Source organism: Nothobranchius furzeri, chromosome 5 (genome assembly GCF_043380555.1).
Source record: "Nothobranchius furzeri strain GRZ-AD chromosome 5, NfurGRZ-RIMD1, whole genome shotgun sequence".
Lineage (NCBI taxonomy): Eukaryota > Metazoa > Chordata > Actinopteri > Cyprinodontiformes > Nothobranchiidae > Nothobranchius > Nothobranchius furzeri.
This window is the reverse complement of record NC_091745.1, coordinates 32,807,037-32,825,057: the sequence shown is the minus strand read 5'-3', so window position 1 is coordinate 32,825,057 and position 18,021 is coordinate 32,807,037. Positions and strand designations below refer to the sequence as shown.

The 18,021-nt window shown below is 50.3% G+C and overlaps 1 protein-coding gene across 1 annotated transcript in view; it reads left to right on the top strand.

Annotated features, from left to right (window-relative positions):
- nbeal2 (neurobeachin-like 2) overlaps window positions 1-18,021 on the top strand; it is a 458,076-nt gene that overhangs the window by 243,418 nt on the left and 196,637 nt on the right. Inside the window, exons 12-24 of the mRNA XM_070551909.1 lie at window positions 6,628-6,726; window positions 8,050-8,139; window positions 8,956-9,021; window positions 10,012-10,095; window positions 10,201-10,464; window positions 10,772-10,894; window positions 11,226-11,336; window positions 11,517-11,762; window positions 12,408-12,536; window positions 12,593-12,880; window positions 13,249-13,356; window positions 15,138-15,756; window positions 17,681-17,772. Coding sequence (XP_070408010.1) covers window positions 6,628-6,726; window positions 8,050-8,139; window positions 8,956-9,021; window positions 10,012-10,095; window positions 10,201-10,464; window positions 10,772-10,894; window positions 11,226-11,336; window positions 11,517-11,762; window positions 12,408-12,536; window positions 12,593-12,880; window positions 13,249-13,356; window positions 15,138-15,756; window positions 17,681-17,772 — 2,319 coding nt within the window. The remainder of the gene's footprint in view (window positions 1-6,627; window positions 6,727-8,049; window positions 8,140-8,955; window positions 9,022-10,011; window positions 10,096-10,200; window positions 10,465-10,771; window positions 10,895-11,225; window positions 11,337-11,516; window positions 11,763-12,407; window positions 12,537-12,592; window positions 12,881-13,248; window positions 13,357-15,137; window positions 15,757-17,680; window positions 17,773-18,021) is intronic.

The window sequence follows — 18,021 nt, the reverse complement described above, 5'->3', positions numbered from 1 at the left end:
TCATCATTCCACCGTGATCCATGATCAGAGTATTTCCAAAGCTACTACAGCTAAACCTCCACCTTTCCTCCTCAGACCTCATCCGTCAGCCTTTCCAGCACCGCTTTCAGCCAACCATCTGTACAATAAAAGCTCTTACTCCCGAACCCAGTCGTCGAGTCTGACAGGATGACTGAGTCCATTAATCCAGCGGAGTTCGAGCAGGTGAAGAGAAAGATGGAGCAACTGGTGAACGAGAACGTTCAGCTCCACGCCCAGGTCGACCGGCTTAACACCAGACTGAACTCCCAGACCGATCTCTCCATGCAGTTGTCTACTGCCGTCACGGCACTCCAGCAGCAGGTTCATGCTCTCCACCTGCAAGCCCTCACTCCACCGACGGGAGAGCCACACTTCAGTCTCCCGGAGAAGTGGAACGGAGAGATGGGGAGTCCAGACGGTCTGCTCGCTACCCTCGAGATGCAGTTCGAGTGCCACCCAGGATGCTTTCCCACTGCGCGTTCTCGAGTGGCACAGCTCACCTCCCTGCTCACCGGACGCGCTGCAGAGTGGGCCGCTGCGCTCTATAATTCTAAATCACCGGACTGCAATGACTACGCTGCATTCGTGGCTGCCCTCAGAAAGACGTTTGTTCCACCCAGCAGCGAAATGGGGGCAGAGGCACGACTCCTAAAACTCCGCCAGAAGGAGCGCTCTGTGTGCGCTTATGCGTCGGAGTTCCTTACCATCTCCGCCAAGCTGCGGTGGGATGACTCTGCCCTTCGAGCCGTCTTCTCGGAGGGACTGGCAACCTACATCCGGGATGAGATGGCGGGAAAGGAGCTGCTCAGAACCTGGATGAAGTGGTGGCTCTGGCGTTGCGCATGGATCAGCGGGTTCTGGTTTGGCCCAAGCCCTTCACTCGCCCATCCAGGGCGCCTGGACCTCTTCCTCGTTCCCCCACGCCTGCTCCCGGACCCGCTTCTACTGATGAGCCCATGCAATTAGGCCACCTTCCTCCAGAGGAGAGACAGCGACGGTGGCGCTAGGGTCTCTGTGCCTATTGTGGCTCCTCCCACCACAGACGCCTGAACTGTCCATTACGTTTGGGAAACGAAGGAACCCACTGAGTATCGGGGTCGCTCAGCCTGGGTCACCTTCAGCCCCCACCTCTTCAAATCGACTCCTTCTTTATGTTACCCTCCTTCATGGTGAGGCCTCACTCCAGATGCACGCGCTGGTGGACTCGGGGGCCGCTGACAATTTTATGGACATGGATCTGGCTAAGCGCCTACGGATCCCCATGACCCCCTTGGAGAGAGTTGTGCCAGTGACCTCGGTGGACGGTAGGCCCCTCCAACCCTATCCGGTCCAAAACCGAACCCAGCCACTCCAGATGATTGTCCAAGGCCACAGAGAGACCATCCAGTTCCTGATCATATGTGCTCCCTCCTCTCCTCTAATCCTGGGATTTCCCTGGCTCCGTCTCCATGACCCCCGGATTTCCTGGTCCCAGGGCCGCCTTTTGGAATGGGGGGCCCAGTGCCAGGCCCACCTCTCTCCTCCTCCATCCATGCCAGACTGCCCGGCCGGTGACCCTGGCCCTACACCGCCCAATCTGCCACTGCCCTACCGGGACCTGGCTGCGGTGTTCGACAAGCGGCGCGCCACCGCACTGCCGCCTCACCGCCCGTACGACATGGAAATCAAGCTGCAACCAGGAACCAGTCCACCCCGGGGGCACCTTTTTTCTCTCTCTCCCGCCGAGTCCAGAGCCATGGAGGAATATATTGACCAGGCCCTCCGGCAGGGTTTCATCCGACCCTCGTCGTCCCCAGGTGCCGCAGGCTTCTTCTTTGTGAGGAAAAAGGAGGGTGATCTTCGCCCCTGTATAGATTACAGAGGACTGAACAAGATCACAGTCAGAGATCGTCATCCTCTGCCGCTCCTCACGTCCGCCCTGGATGCCATCTCTCAGGCGCGGATTTTCACCATGCTGGACCTCCGGAGCGCCTACAACCTGGTCCGTATCAAAGCTGGAGATGAGTGGAAGACGGCGTTCATCACCCCTACCGGTCACTGGGAGTACCAGGTCATGCCCTTCGGACTGTGCAATAGCCCCGCCGTTTTCCAATGCTTCATCAATGATGTCCTCCGTGACATGTTGGGACGGTGGGTGTTTGCCTACCTGGATGACATTCTGATCTACTCCAAGTCAGAGGCCGAACACTACCACCATGTTCGCACTGTCCTGACCCGGCTCCTGGACAACAACCTGTTCTGTAAGCCCGAGAAGTGCTCCTTCCACCAGCGGTCCGTTTCATTCCTGGGCTACCTGATTTCAGATCAAGGTCTAACTATGGACCCTCAGAAAGTCCAGGCGGTGAAGGACTGGCCCCTACCAACCAGCCTGAAGCAACTGCAGAGTTTTCTGGGTTTCTGCAACTTTTACCGTCGATTTATCAAAGACTTTAGCACCATTGTGGCGCCTCTCACCTCTCTCACCCGACCGAGCCCTCCTGGTCAACCGTTCCGGCTCACCCCAGATGCCGTTCGGGCCTTCCACTACCTAGTCGCTCGTTTCACATCGGCTCCTATCCTGCGCCATCCGGATCAGGCAGTCCCTTTTGTGGTCGAGGTTGACGCTTCGGATGTCGGCGCCGGCGCCATCCTGTCCCAGGGCGGCCCAGATGACAGGCTACATCCCTGCGCCTACTTCTCCAGGAAGTTTTCCACCACCCAGCAGAAGTACGGCATAGGGGATCGCGAGCTGCTGGCCATAAAATGGGCGTTGGAGGAATGGAGGCAGTGGCTTCTGGGCACCACTCAGCCGTTCACCATCTGGACTGACCACCAGAACCTAACCCACATCCGGTCCGCCAAGCAGCTAAATCCTCGCCAGGCTCGCTGGGCCCTCTTCTTCGAACCCTACGAGTTCCATCTCGCCTATCGCCCCGGGACTAAAAACCAGAAGGCGGACGCCCTCTACCGCCAGTTCACACATTCAGCGCCCACGTCCGAGCCAGCGCCCATCCTCCCGGAGCACCGTTTCGTGGCCCACCTTGGGTGGCCGTTGGAGGAGGCCATCCAAAACGCCCTCCGGGATGACCCAGCGCCGCCAGAGACCCCTGCCACTCGGCTCTACGTCCCCGCGGCCTGTCGCAGTGAGGCGTTGGCCTGGGCCCACTCATCACGCCTGTCTGGTCACGTGGGCTTCTCTCATACTCTCAAGTTCTTGAAACGGGCTCTCTGGTGGCCACGTATGGAGAGGGACGTTAAGGAATTCACGAGCGCCTGTGACGTCTGCGCCCGCTCTAAGGCATCCACCCAGGCTCCGGTTGGCACTCTCAGACCTCTTCCGGTGCCCAGCCGCCCCTGGTCCCATGTGGGGCTGGACTTTGTCACAGGTCTCCCGCCGGTCAATGACCTCGACACCATCCTAACGGTCACTGACCGGTTTTCCAAAGCTGTTCACTTCATCGCCCTCCCGGGCCTTCCCTCAGCCCGACGCACTGCAGAACTGTTTCTGGAGAATGTGGTGCGTCTCCACGGGTTCCCGGTCGACGTGGTCTCAGATCGTGGTCCCCAGTTCACGGCCCGTTTCTGGAAAGCCTTCTGCCATCTAGTGGGAGCTTCTGTCAGCCTGTCTTCGGGCTACCACCCACAGACCAACGGTCAATCGGAGCGGGCGAACCAACAGTTGGGCCGGTACCTCCGCTGCTTTGTTTCGGCCCAGCCCTCGCAGTGGCCTAAGTACCTCCTCTGGGCGGAGCTGTCTCACAATCTCCACACCTCCTCGGCCACTCAGATGTCCCCTTTCGAGGTCTGCTATGGCTACCAGCCCCCAGTCTTCGCCCACCAGGAACCCGAAGTCGCGGTGCCAGCCGCTCAATCCCTGGTGAGGCGCTGCAAGAACGCATGGATCAAGGCGCGGGCCTCCATTACCCGGGCCAACGCCCGTTACTCACACCAACACCTCCGCAGGCACCGCCCGGGTCCCTCCTATGCTCCAGGGGACAAGGTCTGGGTGTCCACGGCAGGCCTCCGGGTCCGCGCCGGTTCCAGGAAGCTCGCTCCCCGGTTCCTCGGGCCCTACCCCGTGCAGGAGGTCATCAACCCAGTCACGTACCGGCTGCGGCTGCCTACAAGCCTTCGCGTCCATCCTACCTTCCACACCTCCCGGCTCAAGCCTTACGTGGAATCCCCCCTCCTCCCGCCTCAGGCTCCAGCACCTCCGCCGGCCCGCTTCCTCGACGGTGAGCCCATCTACACAGTCCGGCGCATTCTGGACGCTCGCCGCCGGGGTCGGGGCTGGCAGTACCTCGTAGATTGGGCGGACTACGGCCCAGAGGAACGCTCCTGGGAGCCGGCCCGCTCCATCTTGGACCCTGCCCTTATCTCGGACTTCTGGGCCCACCGAGGTGGCCCGGGGACTTCTGAAGCCGTCCCTGGACCGGGGGGTCCTGTCAGAGTCCAAGCCCCCAGGCCGGGCTCTCCCAGCTGACCGGCTCCCGTCTTGGACCACATTACCCAGCATGCCCCTCGCGGGGATTCCCTCCACGTTCCACCTGCGTCAATCCATGTCTATATATGGAAGACGCTACACCGGCTCTTCACTCAGTCATCGTTCCACCGTGATCCATGATCAGAGTATTTCCAAAGCTACTACAGCTAAACCTCCACCTTTCCTCCTCAGACCTCATCCGTCAGCCTTTCCAGCACCGCTTTCAGCCAACCATCTGTACAATAAAAGCTCTTACTCCCGAACCCAGTCTTCGAGTCTGACAGAGGGGAGATAGAGAGCAGGTGAACTCAATTACTAATCAGGGAGGAAACTAACATGACCTAAGAATAAGGCCCTGTCCACATGTAGCCGGGGATCTGCCAAAACGTAGATATTTTTCTACGTTTTGGCCTGTCATCCACACGAAAACGGAGTTTTTTCACACGAAAACGGATCTTTTTAAAAACTCCGGCCAAAGTGAAGATCTGTGTTTTCTCCGTTTTGGGTGTCTGCATGTGGACAGACAAAACCGGAGTTTTAAGGTCCGCAACGTCACTTTCCGCGACAAAAAATTGCTGACATCACGTGTGTGACCTGTGTTTACACTAGCCGACAGCATGGATGCCCTCAGAGCTGCGCTCGCTTTATTAATTGTCCAAGCGCTTTTTGCTTGTTTGTTTTTGCAAGAGGAATTACTGCTCCTTGCGGAAGACCACAGACGAAGGACGAGGTTAAGAACGGGGGAAGTACTGCCGTCTACAGTTCTGGCATGTCCTTAACAACGTATTTAACCGGGTACGTGTGGACAGAGTTTCTTTTTAAAATGAGGTGGTGTGGATGCAAGTTTTTGGAGGGGCGGATATTCGTTTTAAAAAAACCCGGCTACGTGTGGACTAGGCCTAAAACCTAAAGACAAGAACAGGAAACATAACTGATAGTCTAAGGGGGGAGAAAAACCACAAACACCGGTGGGAAAAACACACTAAAGAGACTAATAACATGAATAGCTGTAACTAAAGGAAAATAACCTAAAAGAAAAACCTAAAGACCAGAAGGGCAGCAAACATAACTAATATTCTAGCTGAAACTAAAGGAAAACACTACAGAAAGAAAAATTACAGGGGCGTGACTAAAAGGGGGCCAAGGGAGCACAGGACCTGGGAGGGGGATGCCTGAGGAGGGAAACCTAGAGGGCTGAAGATCTGGGGGCAAATGGGGAACACCAGGAGACACAAGAGGAAGACGCAAACAAGGACACATGAGGGCGCTAGGAGACAAAAGGAGAACCTAGAGAGGGATGGAGAACACAAGGAGAAACATGAGGGGAGACGCAGACTCAGACAAGTAGAAGCGCTAAAAGCCTTTCTTCTAAAGAAAAATGTGTGCGCTGTCGCCAGACGCCATTTTTGACTACAGCAAAAACCACACAGCATCACACACAGCGATGCTCAGTTTCTCATAAACAACGAAGACAGTGGTGCAGTTTCTGCGGCTCTTTCCTCTGTTCTAAAGGACTTGAATGTCTTTAAAACTAGAAGAAGAGCTAAAAGCATTTCTTCTAAAAAAATATAAAAGATGTTTGCACCTTTGCCAGATGTCTTTTTTTTAATATAGCTAAAAAACTACAGCGTCGCGCGGTACAGTCGGAATTTCCGTCTTTCTTCTGATTGGTTATTTCTGAGCTGCCTAGTCCCGCCCCTCAAGTGCCTCTCTGCCTGTGAGCTACCAGACTCTTTCTCTGTGCAGAATTAAACTGAGGACGAGTCTGGCAGGCCAGGCTACATCCTTCCCTTGGTCACAGCGGCAGCTGCATGCAAGCTACCTTCAAGTTCTGTGGAGAAGCTGCAGACGGCTCATCCAGATGCACTTCTGCTCATCAGCAGGGATTTTGATCACATATGTATTGTATTTATAAATTAAATATTTTAATATACAATACAATATATCAATTTTTGCACATTTTATACAGAAACTGCCTTCAAAATATCTGGACAGCCTTACAAATTGTTGCCATAAGACCATTTGTGCGTCACTAAACTTTCATGTTGACGTGCTCACAATGTTTCCTTCTAACTGAAGTGTGCCAGCTCAATTTCTCCCAGTGAGCAGTTTCCTTGAATTTTTTTTGTCTTTGGTGTTCCCAGGAGGTTTTTAAGGAGAGAATTGGTTACTCCCAACTGTTTGATGTGCTGAGAAGTCAAGGCCAACCCAGCAAGAGGCTGCTGCAGGAGCTGATGAACATGGTGAAGCTCATATCCCCCTTCAGCACCTCCCCTCCCCAACACACACACACACACACACACACACACACACACACACACACACACACACACACACACACACACACACACACACACACACACACACACACACAGCTTAATACAGACCTGATTGTTTGAATGCTGAATAGGGAACCTATGTCACACCCATCTACTTCCAGATCATGGGTCCCCAGAAGAGCAAAAAAATTAATGCAAGTCAACGGGGCAAAAAACGCTATTTTCTAATTCTGCTTGTTATGTGCCATGGATTTCACATATAATGTCTGTGAATTTTAAAGATGCATTTTTATACCAAGAAAGCGCTTATTTTCAAATGGGTGGAAAAGTTTTTTAGGTTTTGTGTGAAAATAAGTCCAGGACTACAAATGCGCTTCACGAAAGAGATGTTATCGAAAGAGACACAGAGAAACACAGAGGGAAAATGGCTGTAAGTTCCAGCGAACTTCAAATCCTTTCTTCAGAAGAAAAGAACCACCATAAATCTGGCCGTTTGGCAAGTAGCAGCTATGCTAGGGGAGAAGAGATTATGTGGTGATGTCATATATGCGACGTACTGATGATGATTTGTAGTCATGCTAAGTATGAACTTTACAAGCTGATAAATCTCAAAGTACATGACAGGTGTGGTTGAAACACCCATCATTACTTTTCATTTAAATTGAAGTACAACATATGTGTGATCGAGGGCATAAGGCAAAGCGAATTAGGAAATAGCGTTTTTAGCCCCGTTGACTTGCATTCATTTTTTCATTCTTCTGGGGAGCCATGAGCCAACCAAAAGGGGAGGAGACTTAGGCTCCCTATAGGGATTCCGTTTCTCTTAAAAAATAGTAACTTTTCCTGCTTCTGAACTTTTTTGGGCCTTTAACTGCTATTCTTCAGCTATTTCAGCAGCTTTGGTATCAACACATTCAGCTCTCTCAAAGGATGACTGCAAGTTCTATTTCGTCTAGTCTTAGCCCTTAAGCTAGCTGCTATTGGAAGGATGATCTCAGCATCAGCCAATCATGAAGAGCTTAAATGTACGCCCACCAATGGTGGGCACCCCTGTGGGTATATAAGTGGAGCGACTCCACTGTTCACCTCCGTTATCTGTTCAAGCCAAGCTTAAGAGCTTCCTTTAAAGATCAATTATCCAAGAAGCATTCTACTCACCTACCATGTCCAGCGACGCCAGGACCTGCCCGGCCTGCCAGATGGGCTCCATCTCCAGCGGCAACCTGCACGCCAAGTGTGAGGTCTGTCTCAGGGCTCATCACGCTGGCCTGGCCTTGATTCCCCCAGGCCTCGTGCCCGTTTTGTGCTGCTCTGCCCGTGGCTGAAAATATCCGCCGGGTCAAGTACTTCACCCCTGCCGCCGCCGAGGAATTTCCGGTGGCTGACACGTACAGTTGTGGTCAGAAGTTTACATACACTTGTAAAAAATATAATATAATGGCTCTACTGAGTGTCCCGTTATTTCTAAAACTCTGATTTTTCTCTGATAGAGTGATTGGAACAGATACTTCTTTGTCACAAAAAACATTCATGAAGTTCGGTTCTTTAATGTCTTTATTATGGGTTAACAGAAAAAGTGATCACATTTGCTGGGTCACAAATATACATAGAGCAGTGCTAATATTTGGTTACATGTCCCTTAGCCATTTTCACTTCAATTAGGCGCTTTTGGTAGCCATCCACAAGCTTCTGGCAAGCTTCTGGTTGAATCTTTGACCACTCCTTTTGACAGAATTGGTGAAGTTCAGTTAAATTTGACGGCTTTCTGACATGGACTTGTTTCTTCAGCACTGTCCACATGTTTTCAATGGGGTTTAAGTCAGGACTTTGGGAAGGCCATTCTAAAACCCTTATTCTAGCCTGATTTAGCCATTCCTTTACCACTTTTGATGTGTGTTTGGGGTCATTGTCCTGTTGGAACACCCAACTGCGCCCAAGACCCAACCTTCGTGCCAATGATTTTAGGTTATGTTGAAGAATGTGAAGGTAATCTTCCTCCTTCATTATCCCATTTACTCTCTGTAAAGCACCAGTTCCATTGGCAGCAAAACAGCCCCACAGCATAATATTCCCACCACCATGCTTGACTGTAGGCATGGTGTTCTTGGGGTTAAAGGCCTCACCTTTTCTCCTCCAAACATATTGCTGGGCATTGTGGCCAAAAAGCTCGATTTTTGTTTCGTCTGACCACAGAACTTTCCTCCAGAAGGTCTTGTCTTTGTCCTTGTGATCAGCAGCAAACTTCAGTCGAGCCTTAAGGTGCCGCTTTTGGAGCAAGGGCTTCCTTCTTGCACGGCAGCCTCTCAGTCCATGGAGATGCAAAACACGTTTGACTGTGGACAATGACACCTGTGTTCCAGCAGCTTCTAATTCTTGGCAGATCTGCTTTTTGGTGATTCTTGGTTCACTCTTTACCCTCCTGACCAATTTTCTCTCAGCAGCAGGTGATAGCTTGCGTTTTCTTCCTGATCTTGGCAGTGATGAAACAGTGCCATGCACCTTATACTTACAAACAATTGTTTGCACTGTTGCTCTTGGGACCTGCAGCTGCTTTGAAATGTTCCCAAGTGACTTTCCTGACTTGTTCAAGTCAATAATTTGCTTTTTCAGATCCATGCTGAGCTCCTTTGACTTTCCCATTGTAGCGTTTGTGGGCGTTTGTATCCAATGAGCCCTATTTACCTGGCCTAAGAGAAGTCACCCGCTGTAGTCACTCATAATCACTCACAAGAAGTTAAGAGGCCATGCTATGAAGCTCAGTTCACTGACACGTTTCTAAGTCACCAAAATTGCTAGTTCATGTTGCTGTATGTATATTTGTGACCCAGCAAATGTGATCACTTTTCTCTGTTAACCCAGAATAAAGACATTAAAGAACCAAACTTCATGAATGTTTTTTGTGACAAAGAAGTTTCTGTTCCAGTCACTCTATCAGAGAAAAATCAGAGTTTTAGAAATAACGGGACACTCAGTAGAGCCATTATATTATATTTTTTACAAGTGTATGCAAACTTCTGACCACAACTGTACTCGCTGGACAAGGCCTTACAGTTCTTCAATGTCGGCCAGGAGCCGGCTGGCTTCAACCGACTGGACGATGTCATCGACAGTGAGGAGTACGTCGAGGCTGGCTGCCATAGCCCTTCTTCCCTCCTGGACAACACGGAGGTTGACGAGCCTCGCTCATCGGGTCCTTCTGCTCCAGTGACTTCTCGCTCCTCCCTGCAAGCAGTTAGAGCACTGCTCCAGGAGCTGCCTGCCATCATCTCCGCGGCTGTGGTCCGCAAGGGGCTAGCCGTGCCAGAACCGGCTCCACCTGAAGCAGATGAATTGGCAGGAATTTTCGGGGCAACACAGACGCGCTGTCCAGACCCCATCTGGCCGCGCTTCCCCGCTGCCATGAGCTGCTGGTCCGCCGCCTTCTCCGAACCTGCTAAGCTGAAGGCGCCAATTTCCACATATGCGGCCATTACCAAGGTCGAGGGCTTCTCCGACAAAGGCTGGTCATCCGTTCCTCCACTGGAGCCGGACTTGGCCTCGCTGTTTGGCACCAAGAACCACCTCACTGGCCCGCAAGCAGTTCCCGCTTCTAAGCATGACCAGCTGCTGACGCGGCTCACCGATCAAGCACACCACTGTGCCTTCCAGACGGGCGCTGCAGGAAATAACATCGCCCTTCTTGCCTTTGGTGTTTCCAAAATGGTGGAAGAGCTTGACGCTCCTGACGAGTCAAAAACCATCATTACTAAAACTGCTGATGCCATTCTCAATCTGTGCGCTGCTGTACTCACCGGTTCTGCTCACATTGCTGCCTGGCAGACCCTTATCCAGCGGGCCTTGTGGCTCAAGGCCCTGCCCTCCATTCCTGAACACCTGCACAGGGAGATGCTGGAAGGCCCCATCACCTCTGACGTTCTGTTTGGTCCCCATCTTCGGAGCGTCATCGAGAGGGCTCAGAAGACAGCTGAACTGTCAGCCACGGTGGGAGACCTGGTCCCCCCTCGGTCAGCCTCGCACTCCGGCCGTTCCTCCAGAGGATGGAACGAACGGCGCGGAGACTTCAGGCACCCAGCTGCACCGCCCGCCCCACGTAGCCGGCCTCCCGCTTCGGCCCCACCTCAGCGGGACCAGAGTTGGCGGCCAACGGTTTCGAAAGAGCCAGCAGACACCATCTTGGCAGTCACAGTCGCAGGAACCTCGCCGAAAGCAACCACGAAAATGACTTGTTGGGGGGAATGTGTGTGCTTATGACTGTAATAACTCTGTGAATGATGTTGGTTTTGAAAAAAAACCCAAGAAACGTCACTTAGAGAGCACAATCCTACAGTCCTCTGCAGAATCCTCTGCCGAATACGCACACATGTTCCACACACCAAGCACTGCTACACATCTTCATGTTCCCGCAGTCAGTCATATTACACGGCCAGCTGTACGGGTGTGCTCCATTTGCGCACTGGCCCTAGCTTCCAGCCAGACCCAACACATTCCGCTTCATCCACAATGTTGGGTGGGAAGGGATGTCATGGCGCTGTGGCGACCACGCGCGGCGACACAGTGCGCGGCTCCATCCGCTGGCACTTTGTCGTCCCCGTGCACGGGCCTGGCTCCCACTCGTCCTTTAACTTTGGACTCCACGCTCTGCGGTGCGGATCAGCCTCTTCCAGCTGTTTCACACTCGCCCTTTCGAGCGCAGCCCTCCATGGGTCGCTCCCAGTTCTCTGGTTTGAGCGACGGCGGTAAGGGCGCAAACCCAGTCCTCAGACGTTGTTCACATGACCTCGAACACGTGCCCACTGTCGGAGCGCGCGCAAGAATGGCGCCGCCTTTGTCTCATGAGCAAATGGATATCGGAGACCATTCATTATGGTCACACACTCCATTTTCAGTCCGCTCCTTCTCCCTTCAAGGGGATCGTGGAGACGATGTTCACGTTACAGGAACAATCTCAGACCCTGGAGCTGGAGCTGCGGGAACTTCTGTCCATGGACGCCATTTCCCAAGTCCCTCGCGGACAAGAGCTCTCAGGCTTCTACTGAGGCTACTTCATAGTACCGAAGAAGTCGGGAGGAATGAGACCAATTCTCAACCTTTCCCTGTTCAACTGCTCCATAGCAGTGATGCATTTCCGCATGTTAACAATGAGGCAAGTCCTAGAATACGTGCGCTCCGGAGACTGGTTCACGTCAATAGACCTGAAAGACGCATACTTCCACATCCCAGTAATTCCCAAACACCGGAAATTCCAGCGATTTTCATTGAAAATCATTCATTCATTTTCCTCGCTCACTGGGGGAATCCCTGCATCCTTTCACATGGGGTCCCCATCGGACATCCTACATCACACGTATCTGTGTTTACGGATGCGTCACTGTTGGGATGGGGGGGCACGTCCTTGTCCCATACGGTGGCAGATCACTGGCCCTCCCACACGCACGAGCACATAAATGTGTTGGAGCTTATGACAGCGAGGAATGTGATCAGACACTTCGCTGCCCTTCTCGAGGGCCGTCATGTCGAAGTTCACACAGACAACCAGGTGGCGGCAGCCTACATAAATCGCCAAGGGGGAGTTCGATCCCTCCCACTATTGCGTGTAGCCACAGATTTACTGTGCTGGGCACATAACCACCTGCTGTCCATCAAAGCCACCTACATTCCGGGTGGTCCTGAATGTGGCAGCAGGCATCCCGTCGAGAGGGGGATCCCGCGACTCCGACTGGCATCTGCATCCTGCACTGATATCACAGATATGGATCAAGTTCGGGGAACCCTCTGTGGATATGTTCGCGGCTCGCGAAAACGCTCAGTGTCGCCTGTGGTTTTCCCTGAGTCCCCGGGACCACCCCCCACTCGGAGCGGACGCCTTCTCACAACAGCCCTGGCCTCAGACGCTCCTGTATGCTTTTCCGCCCGTCCCACTGATTCCCCGTCTCCTGGACCGAGTTCGGTCGGATCAGCTCTCGGTAATTCTGGTAGCTCCCAGACGCTTCTCTGCATCATGGTTTCCAGACCTGCAAGCGCTAGTGTCCGGCTCCCCGTGGAGGCTCCCTTGGAGGGCGGACACCCTTCTCCAGGCGAATGGGATAATCAAACATCCTTCAGAAATAGGCCAACGGCTGTGGGTCTGGCCGCTGAGCGGTCACGTTTAGAGGCTTCTGGGCTGCCGCATGATGTGGTCGCCACGATTCAGAGTGCGCGGGCGCCCTCTACCATTGCGTCTTACGCTCTAAATGGGCAGCTTTCCAGAAATGGTTCACAGAGCGGAATGTTCAAGCGCTCTCCTGCCAGCTGGCGGATGTCCTATCGTTTCTGCAGATACTGATGGACAGGGGCCTCGCCTTCAGCACTGTTAAGACATATGCTGCAGCTATCTCATCCTGTCACCAGGGTTTTGGAGATAGATCTGTTTTCAATCATCCCCTCACAAAACGTTTTCTAAAAGGTGTCAGAAGGAACAGACCTGTGTCCCGCCCGCTATTTCCCCAGTGGGACCTAACGGTGGTTCTGCGCAGCTTATCTGAAGCTTCATTTGAGCCCTTGGACCAGGTCTCACTCAAGTTCCTGTCACTCAAAACTGCCTTGCTGCTGGCACTGGCATCAGTCAAGAGAGTGAGCGACCTAACCGCCCTCTCAGTGGCTCCGGCATGCCTCAGGATCCGGGAAGATGGATGTTTTATGCCCCAACCCAGCCTTTGTGCCCAAAAACATTAATGCTTCCTTCAAATCCAGGTCAATTTCATTGGCTGGACTTTTTCCTCCTCCCCATAATTCTGATGAGGAGGCGGCTTCCCACCTTCTCTGCCCGGTGCGTGCGCTCGCACGATATGTGTCACGCACTTCAGGGATTCGTTCCTCACAGAGCCTGTTTGTACACTACAGAGACTCTTACCTTGGGCAAGCGCTGTCGACCCAGTGTCTTTCACACTGGCTGTGTGACGCTATTTCACTCGCTTACACATCATCAGGGCGGGATCCTCCTGAGACCCTCAGGGCTCACTCAGCCAGAGGGATTTCCTCTTCTATGGTGCTCCACAGTGGTGTGTCGATGGAAGACATTTGTTAGGCTGCTTCATGGGCTTCACCCTGTTCCTTTACTCGCTATTATTTACGAGATGTGTCTTCAGGATCCATCACTCATTCAGTGCTTGGACCTCAGCAGGCTGAGTGAAAGCATTATGGCACCACATCAGCCTTGCTTGAATGAATTTCAACCTCTTGTGAATGATAATTTTAGTGGGGCCCCACTCTTCTCTCTGGCTGCCTCAGCCTTTTAAGCCCTGGGCTGAGGCTGAGCGACCCTCACTAAAAGGAGACACGTTGGGTGTGTCCATTGGTTGAGCTAACCAGTGGGGTGTAAACCCATCCAGCTGTACATTATTCCAATAGCAGCTAGCTTAAGGGCTAAGACTAGACAAAATAGAACGTTGGTTACGTTTTGTAACCCCAGGTTCTATGAGTCTAGTCGCAGCCCTTAAGCAAATGGCCCCACTGGTTCTGTTAGGACTAAGAGCCATCGGAGGCGAACAGTGGAGTCGCTCCACTTATATACCCACAGGGGTGCCCACCATTGGTGGGCGTACATTTAAGCTCTTCATGATTGGCTGATGCTGAGATCATCCTTCCAATAGCAGCTAGGTTAAGGGCTGCGACTAGACTCATAGAATCTGGGGTTACAATACGTAACCAACGTTTCTGGCTCATTGGATTACATGCCAAAAATCCTTCAAATCAGTGATGGGCAATGAGAGAAATTATTCGGCCATCAACGATGGGCTGCAGTTCAACGGTTGTTTTTGCAATAGGCAGTTTGTTTAGTTTTTATTTGTTTTAGCTGTGAGTGAGCTGAGCATTATTTCACACTTTCTCTACATCTCACTGCTGACAGTGTCCACAAGCAGCGTGCTAAAGAGGAGCTCAAAGAGCGTCTGTGGAAAGTGGAAACCCTTCTATCTTTCAGAGAGTCTAGAGAAATGTTTCCTGATTTTATAACTTCAGCTGAAATAGGGCTAATTTTTCAGCACCCACTTTGAATCCAGTGTGTCAGTGGAGCGCCGATTCATCGAGAACAACATTTAAACAGCCATGACTGAGTAGAGTCCAGAACCTCATGATTATAACTTCTTCAGCAAGCACAGTTGAGGTTTATGCGGAGCATAAGGAATGTGCATTTGAGCCACAGCAGGTGACAGCGGCAGTGACGAGAGTAAGCTGTTGCTAGCTCGGCTAGCGCTAGCCATTCAACTGAAGATTGGGTTAAATAATACTAAATGCCTAAAAAACACACAAACAAAGATATGCCGGCTACGGAGGATATGGAGGATATCAAGCACTCACTAATCTTTAAGTCGGGTGAACTGACAAAGTTAACATTGCAGCAGGAGCATTTGTTTAAACTTGTCAATGAAGTGAAATTGTTACAAACAATGCTGACGGAACGGGACAAGAAGATAGCTTTGTTGGAGGAGAGGATTGACGAGTTGGAGCAGTACACTCGGAGAGAGGACCTGGTGATAACCGGGCTGGAAACGCGACATAAAAGTTATGCCAGAGCTGCAGTTAATGCAGACACAACAGAGGATGCACCGCGGGATGAACTACAGTCCCTGGAGCAACAAGTTGTAGGCTTTCTGCAAAGTAAGGATATAAACATTAAAAGTGAGGCAATATCCATCTGCCACACACTGCCCAGGAACACGGACAAAGCTAAACCAACTATAATAATTAGATTCACCAGCAGGAAGCAGAAAAATGACGTGTTAATGCAAGCTAAAAAACTGAAAGTAACGAAGGTTTTTTTAAATGAACACTTGACGAAAAAGAACGGGGAAGTAGCAAGAGAGGCAAGGAAGTTAAGGAAACTACAGAAAATTACTGACAGTTGGACCCGGAATGGAACTGTATGGATACGTGACCTGGCCGGACCTGTGAAGCCGATAAAAAACATGACAGAACTTGATAAGTACAAACAGAGAAGGATCCAGGAGGAGGCAGCCAGTACTGAATCATGAAAGGAACAAGGTCAGATACAAACACTGAATGGACTCATTAAGTTTGGAATGGACACACATATCAATTCAATACATGAAATTAATGATAAAATATATGAATTAGAGAATAATACAGATTATAATTTGCTTTGTCCTGTTGTTAATGAATGTAAATCAATCAATCAATCAAAGATACTTTATTAATCCCAGAGGGAAATTAGAGTTTCAGTACACACAATTCAGAGATCAGACATACATGGGCAAGACACATGACAAGAATTGGTGACTGTGGTCATTCGCAACCCTGAGTCGCGCTACCTTAATAGAGATAAGAGGGTAACATGAGGATTGGTTCAGGTGGAGGGAAAAAAAAGGCACTTCAGAGTTACCCTCCACCGGGAGGGCAGCTTTGCTCTGCAAAAAAACACCTCAAACTTATATGCAACAGATTTCAGACAACACAACATAAGTGGGAGAATATAATGATATAATAGGGCCTGTGATAGATAAAGCACTGACTATCATTCATTTCAATAGCTGTAGCATAAAGTGTAATTTAGAAAAAATAACAGATTATTTGAATCAAGTTAGTAAACGCTTCAGTATAATTGCACTGACAGAAACTTGGTTAAAGGAAACTGATGTAACTGATGTTCAGATTAAGGGTTATAATTTATATTATGCCAATAGAATGGATCAAAGGGGAGGAGGGGTTGCTTTATATGTAGATGTTAAATTCAAATGTAAACTTGTGGGGCACATGACAACTGTTATTAGTAATATTATGGAAATGGTTACAGTAGAGATAATCAATGAAATGGGTAAGAATATTATCATCATATGTGTTTATAGTGTAACGGAATTGAAGTGATGTCTCTATCTAGAGTTGTATTTTAATACACTGTAAGTAGATCACTTTTTATAAACAGAAGAATAGGCTGTTTTTATCATCAGGGAGTTTAATTAAACACTCTGTATTGACTTTGAGACAAGAAAAGAGAGAGAGATGGGATCGTTTGAGAATCTTTAATTTCGTAATTATAAATTCTAAAATATCTACCAGGACTAACTCTGTGATGGATGAAAATGGATATGGATGTTATGTTGGTGCGTGTGTGTGTGTGTGTGTGGTTGGTTCAGACTCTTTAGGATGACGTAATTGAATCTGGTAGTCTGTGTTATGACTAGATATCACGAGGCTTATAAAGTGATGACATGAGCCGCTATTTTGCCGTGTACGTACCCAGTGGGGGGTCTCCCAGGTAGATCAGGAAATGCCAGGTCCAAGAACCTCGGATGTACGCTGGAGCTGTCGGTGCAGCGGTCACAACGTTTCAAAGCCCGTCTGGAGGGTCGACCCCGGTACTAATCGGCGGCGTTGGCAGGTGCTCTTATTTTGAAAGGATGTCGTCTGGTTGTTAAACGACGAAAATCTCCAACTTCACAGTTCTTAGTTTAAAGACGAAAACACATCTGGCCAGGCTGTGCTTTTCTTTAGGATGACGGTGACTAGAACTGAAGTCAAAATGGAACTGAGGTTAAAATGGCGTTGCCTTGTTTTATATCTCTGAATTGTTGATAAGTTGTAGTAAAGTGGATTGGACACTTGAAGTCAACACCAGATTCTCCTGCGGCAGCCGAAAGCTCTGATTGGTTGGAACAATGTGTCATGCGTTTCTATGGAGATGAGGGTCAGTATGTCTGTGCGGTTGTCCTGTTTTCATTAAACATAACTCATGACATATTTATTTCACAGATCATTCACTTGATTATTGTTGATCAACATCTGTTTTGCTTAATAATTTTAATCACAAATAAAGTACTTTGATTAAGTAAAGCTTCTTCTTCTCCTTCGGACTCTTCTCCTGGAATGTAAACAGTCTGAGGAACACCCGACCTTGGTTTTTCTACACGGGTGTTATTGTGCACAGGGGGCAGCTGTGTGGAGTTGAAAACAACGAACTTCGTAACCTTACATATCCCCCCTTTTCAAGGTCAATGTGGTCCTTCAAGAGACCACTTGGTCGTTGAACAAACCCAAGTTATGAAGAATCTTGACAACAGAACAGGATGCGATCCCAAGGGAACAGCCATCTGTGGTGAGGTACGAACCCCACGCCGGAGAACAGTCTCGCATACTCCTCAGGAAGAACACAAGTCAGCAGGTTATTAAGTATTCCCCCTGGAAGCCATAAACGAAGCAACAGCAACGTCATATCCTCACGGGCAATAAAGCAAAGCAGGAGCAAATCTAGGACGTATCCACGAACAG